General features: G+C 53.4%; 1 protein-coding gene across 1 annotated transcript in view; it reads left to right on the top strand.

The window, feature by feature from the left end:
• The first annotated feature begins 901 nt into the window (after nt 1–901).
• The window catches only part of INTS3 (integrator complex subunit 3), a 30084-nt gene continuing 24985 nt past the window's right edge, over nt 902–6000 (top strand). The window contains exons 1-3 of the mRNA XM_083374488.1: nt 902–1356; nt 4842–4925; nt 5084–5167. Of these exons, the coding sequence (XP_083230614.1) occupies nt 1234–1356; nt 4842–4925; nt 5084–5167 (291 nt within the window). The 5' untranslated portion in view covers nt 902–1233. The remainder of the gene's footprint in view (nt 1357–4841; nt 4926–5083; nt 5168–6000) is intronic.

Below are 6000 nucleotides of genomic sequence, written 5' to 3'. Positions count from 1 at the left end.
CAAAAGGACGCGAGGGCGCATGCGCGGCGGGGTGAGCTCTGGAGGCAATCCCCAAAAAGAGGCAAGAGGGGGAGAAAGAAAAAAAAAATAATCTAGCGCATGCGCAAAGGAGAACGGGCATGGTTTCATAGAGCTACGACGTGTGAAGACAAGCTCCATGCTCTTTCGTAAAGCAGATTGGGGATGAGCTTGATTGTATTGTTATCCACTGTGGATACTGTCTCTTAGTTGCAAAGCAGTCGTATATTTGAATTGAAAAAAGGACTCTAGGAATGAAATATTTTCTAGAGTCCAATAGACGGCCATAATCACTAACCCGGAAACGGGTTCCCGACAGGGGAGGTCGCTGCTCTGCTCTGCACGTTTCCTACGTCTACGTCCTCCTCCGAGTGGCATTCCAGACCCCTCCCCCCTTTTCCCCGCCCCGCCTCTCCCTCATTGGCCCGCCGGGAGGGCTCCTGTCACTCTCCGCCGCCTTCGAGCTCCGATAGGCCGGAGGAGGGCGAGGAGGCGGGCGCCTGGGAAAGGAGGCCACTTCCGGCCGGGCCGTTTCCTTTCGCCCGCTCCCTCACACACTCGCTCGTCCCCCAGCTCTGACTTCCGGTCTTGTGCTGCTGGGTGGGGGGCGAGGCGGCGCACGCTCCCCCCTCCCTTCTCTCCCCCCCCACAGGCGTAGACCCCCCTCTTTTCCGCACCCCCTTTTCGTTGCCCCCGAAAAAGGGCGCAGCGCCTCCCCGGAGAGGCTCCCCCACCAGCCTCGCCGCTCAAGCCCCGCCTCCTGGGGCGGAAGCCCCGCCCACGGAGCCCCCCCCGCCCCTAAGCCCCGCCCCTTAGGAGCAGGACAGCCCCCCCCGGCCCATCGACCCCTGGAAGACCCCCCCCATTCAGTGGTTAAACACAACCTAATATAGACCCCCCACAGTAGCTGGAGCCCCCTCCCCAAATAGGGAGCCCCCTCTGTCGCCCCCCCAGGCGGAAGAGTGGGCCTGCCCCCCCCAGCAGGGAGGTTGGGGGTGTCCATGTGGCGAGGGGGGGTTAGGCTAGGGTCTGCACCCCCCCACTGACCCCCCCCCACTCCAGTGGGCGCTCTCCATCCTCCCCCAAAAGCCTGGGAGGGGGGTGAGTGGGGGGCTCCCCTGTTTCTTGCCCCCCTCCCCTTCCTAACCCCCCCTGGGGAGGGCAGAGGCAGGCTTCCCGAGGGGCAGGAAGGGGGGGCACCCACCCTCCCCCGCCATGGAGAAGGGCAAAGGGGGCTCGGGGGCTGCGGCTGGGGGGGCCGCAGGAGGAGGAGGAGGAGGAGGATCAGGGAAGCTGCTGATCTACACCAGCCTGGATGCCAAGGATGAGTTGGAAGAGGTGGGTATCTGGGGGGGGCTCCTCTGAGTGGGCAGAGAGGAGGGGGCTTCTCAGGCACTGCTTGGCCTCCCCAGGCTGGAAGAGCTGAGGCTGGGCCTGAGCGGGCTGCAGGGTGCTTGGTTTCGCCATTGGCGTTCCTTCTTCCTCTTCCTCCTCCGCTTCTTCCTGTTCTCCTTCCTCTTCCTTCCTTTTCCTCTTCTTCCCCCTCCTCTCCTCCTTTCCTCCCTTCGTCCTGCTGCTGTCATCCTCATCGTCATCATCGCCTTCCTCCTTCTTCTCCTCCTCCTCTTCCTCTTCCTTTTCCTCCACTTCTTCCTCTTCCTTCCTCTTCCTTCCTTTTCCTCTTCTTCCCCCTCCTCTCCTCCTCTCCTCCCTTCTTCCTGCTGCTGTCATCCTCATCGTCATCATCACCTTCCTCCTTCTTCTCCTCCTCCTCTTCCTCTTCCTTTTCCTCCACTTCTTCCTCTTCCTTCCTCTTCCTTCCTTTTCCTCTTCTTCCCCCTCCTCTCCTCCTCTCCTCCCTTCTTCCTGCTGCTGTCATCCTCATCGTCATCATCACCTTCCTCCTTCTCCCCTCCTCCTCTTCCTCCTCCTCCTCCGCTTCTTCCTCTTCTCCTTCCTCTTCCTTCCTTTTCCTCTTCTTCCCCCTCCTCTCCTCCTTTCCTCCCTTCTTCCTGCTGCTGTCATCCTCATCGTCGCCTTCCTCCTTCTCCCCCTCCTCCTCCTCCTCCTGTCACCATCTTCCTCTCTTCCTGCCCTCCTTCGTTTTTTCTCTTCTATTTCTTCTCCTCCTCCTTCCTTGTTTTCTTCCCCCCCCTCTTTCCTTTCCTTTGTCCCATGATGCTCAGGCACCCCTTTCCCACAAGCCGCCCAGAAACTTCCTCCCCAAGTTCTGCCTGGCTTTGCAGGGCTGCCTCCAGCTCCTCCTCCTCCTCCTCCTCCTCCTCCTCCTCTGCTCTCTCTCTCTCTCTGGAAGCCTCTTTGGCAGGAGCAGAGCAGCAGCTGTTGCTGGAGCCCCCCTCGCTGGGGCTGTGATTGTGTTTGTGGCAGGCATTGTGTGGGGGTGTCGGCGTCACGGGGCGGGTGGTGTTTCGATCCTTGCTGGGATAGGGAAGACAATGTCCTCATTCCCAAACTTGGAAAGCTGGTGCTGCTTTTATGATCTTCATCCAGGCTGGCTTTAAGCCTTTCTTTGCAAAAAACAACACAAAACACCCCAAACCTTCCTCTTAATCCACGGAGGAAACTTATTTTTTAAATATATCTATGATATATATCAGGCCTTTGAACTCTGGTGCTGGAGAAGACTCCTGCGAGTCCCTTGGACTGCAAGGCCATCAAACCGGTCAGTCCTAGAGGAGATCCACCCTGACTGCTCTTTGGAAGGCCAGATCCTGAAGCTAAAACTCAAATACTTTGGCCACCTCATGAGAAGGAAGGACTCACTGGAGAAGAGCCTAATGCTGGGAAAGGTTGAGGGCAAGAGAAGAAGGGGACGACAGAGAAGGAGGTGGCTGGATGGAGTCCCTGAAGCAGGAGGCGTGAGCCTCAATGGACTTCAGAAGATGGTAGAGGACAGGAAGGCCTGGAGGAACATTGTCCATAGGGTCGCGATGGGTCGGACACGACTTCGCAGCTAACAACGACAACAATGATATATTAATATACCACAGTCGACGTGCGACTATACCTGAGCCCAAAATTTTTTTTTTTTAAATCCCATTTATATCCCGCCCTTCTCCGAAGACTCAGGGCGGCTTACAATCTAAAGAAGCACAAATCAATTTGTGTCACTAGGTAAAGAAATTGGAGTTTTGCCCCATTTTATGATTTTTCTATTTGCCACATTGCTTAAGGGAATCCCCGCTGTTGTTAAACTAGTCCCACGGTCCTTAAGTGGATCTGGCTTCCCCGTTGATTTTTGCTTCTCGGAAGGTCGCAAAAGGGGATCGCGTAACCCCCGGGACACAGCGACTGTCGTAAGTGTGAGACAGTTGCCAAGTGGCTGAATTTTGTTCACATGATTGTGGGGTGTGTGTGTGTGCTGCAACGGTCATAAATGTGAAAAATGGTCACAAGTCACTTTTTTCAGTCCGAACTGTTTTAAGTTGGGGACTGCCTGAAATTTTTCTTTCCACATGGATGGGCTGGGCAGACGGACACACGGATATAAATACAAGCAAGGAAAAAAGAAAATTCTGGGTCATTTTACCTCCAAGGGGAATGGGCCTGTTGCCTGAGGCAGAGGAGGTGTAAGTTGTGTTACCGAAATGTGTTTTTCCCCTGTAATTTGTGCTGTGAGCTCTGGCTGTAACTGGTCTCTCGCTGCCGAGTTGTTCTTAATTTTATCCACGCCTCTCTGGATAAAAGGTCTCCCTGCAAAGAGATGAATTCATTTAATCCTTTGCTGATTTTCCCACCTCTCTGGATAAAAGGTCTCCCTGCAAAGAGATGGATTGTGTTCTCTGGAAAGAGAAATATTCTTTACCGGAGACGGGAGCACGTAAAAAGGCCCCAACGTGCGTCTTTGGTTGCATTTGCCACCAAACAAGGGAAGCAAATTGCTGGTGTGTCAGCCTAACATCACAATCTGGTGACGTGAAGGGCAGTCACACTTGCCAGGACAAATGTTTGGAGTCTGGAAATCAGCTTAGGAAAACGGGTTGGTTTTTTTTGTTTTTTTTTAATGCCCTGCCTTCTTGGATCCGGATGATCCAGCAGGATCCAGAATCTGCTTGGTTTAACCTCAGGTTGTCCTAGAGACACCCCACCCCCACCCCCCATTGTGTTACTTTCTGCTAAGGAGGGCTCCACAGAGTTTTATGGAAAGGGTGTGACAAAGGATAGCTGGTGAAAAAGAAGGAAGGAAGGAAGGAAGGAAGGAAGGAAGGAAGGAAGGAAGGAGGGAGGGAGGGAGAAAGAATGAAATTAAAAGGCATGGGAAGTGAGAAAGAAAGAAATGATAGGATAGATAGATAGAATGAAATAAAGAAAAAGGGATGGGGAGGGAGAAAGAAAAGGGGAAGGAAGGAAGGAAGGAGGGAGGGAGGCAGAATGAAGTAAAGAAAATAGAGGGATGGGAAAGACAAGGAAAGAAAAAGAAAAACGGGGGGAGAGGCAGAAAGGAAGAAAAATAAATAAATAAAAGGTTTATTTTGTTGCCCCTGAAATTCTTCTCGAGGCTGACTTGGCCCTGGGGTCTCCGTTGATGGAGGCTTCTCTTGGCTCTGTTCTCCTTCTCAAGGCCCAGGGCCCTTCCGAAGGGCGGAAGCCTTGAGATGTCACCAAGGAAGCTTTTACCTTCTCAACTGTCCTGCTCTCGGGATCCTTCCTGGACTGACCCTCCCACATCCGTGTGACCCTCATCTCCACCCCCCACCCCCCAATCAGAAGAGGCGCTAGGTGCCTTCTTGGTCTCCCAGTTGAAGATCTCCAGAAGCTTTCCTCCCAGTTGGCTTCCATCGTTTCCCCTTTTCCCTTTTCAGAGGCTGGAAAGATGCATGGGGACGGTGTCCTCTCTGACTGGCGGGCTCTCCGAGAGGGAAGCCAACGACGCCTTGAACGCCCACGTGAGTTTCCTTCGCTCCTTCCGACCTAACCTGGCTCTTCTCTGGAAGGCCCGGGATTTCAGCCGGAGGTAGAAAGGAAGGAAGCCAGCTTTTTTCCTCCTTCCCTCCCACCTCTGAGCGACCCACTCTGCGGTTACCTTCCCTTCTTACTCCTCCAGGTGTGCAAAGGAGCCCCCCAACACGAGGAGGTCTGCCTGGGTCTTTTCACCATGATCCTGACGGAGCCCGCTCAAGCACAGAAGGTAACAAGACTTTCCTTCTGGTTTGTCTAGGGGTAACCCCCGTTTCTCCACTCCTCCTTTGGGAACATTGTAAGTTTGTCTAGGCGTAACCCCCGTTTCTCCACTCCTCCTTTGGGAACATTGTAAGTTTGTCTAGGGGTAACCCCCGTTTCTCCACTCCTTTGGGAACATTGTAAGTTTGTCTAGGTGTAACCCCCGTTTTTCCACTCCTCCTTTGGGAACATTGTAAGTTTGTCTAGGGGAAACCCCCGTTTCTCCACTCCTCCTTTGGGAACATTGTAAGTTTGTCTAGGCGTAACCCCCATTTTTCCACTCCTCCTTTGGGAACATTGTAAGTTTGTCTAGGGGTAACCCCCGTTTCTCCACTCCTCCTTTGGGAACATTGTAAGTTTGTCTAGGTGTAACCCCCATTTTTCCACTCCTCCTTTGGGAACATTGTAAGTTTGTCTAGGGGTAACCCCCGTTTCTCCACTCCTCCTTTGGGAACATTGTAAGTTTGTCTAGGGGTAACCCCCGTTTCTCCACTCCTCCTTTGGGAACATTGTAAGTTTGTCTAGGGGTAACCCCCGTTTCTCCACTCCTCCTTTGGGAACATTGTAAGTTTGTCTAGGGGAAACCCCCGTTTTTCCACTCCTCCTTTGGGAACATTGTAAGTTTGTCTAGGGGTAACCCCCGTTTCTCCACTCCTCCTTTGGGAACATTGTAAGTTTGTCTAGGAGTAACCCCCGTTTCTCCACTCCTCCTTTGGGAACATTGTAAGTTTGTCTAGGGGTAACCCCCGTTTCTCCACTCCTCCTTTGGGAACATTGTAAGTTTGTCTAGGGGTAACCCCC

Source organism: Vipera ursinii (genome assembly GCF_947247035.1).
Source record: "Vipera ursinii genome assembly, chromosome: 15".
NCBI classification, from domain to species: domain Eukaryota; kingdom Metazoa; phylum Chordata; class Lepidosauria; order Squamata; family Viperidae; genus Vipera; species Vipera ursinii.
This window is presented reverse-complemented; position numbering and strand designations above follow the sequence as displayed.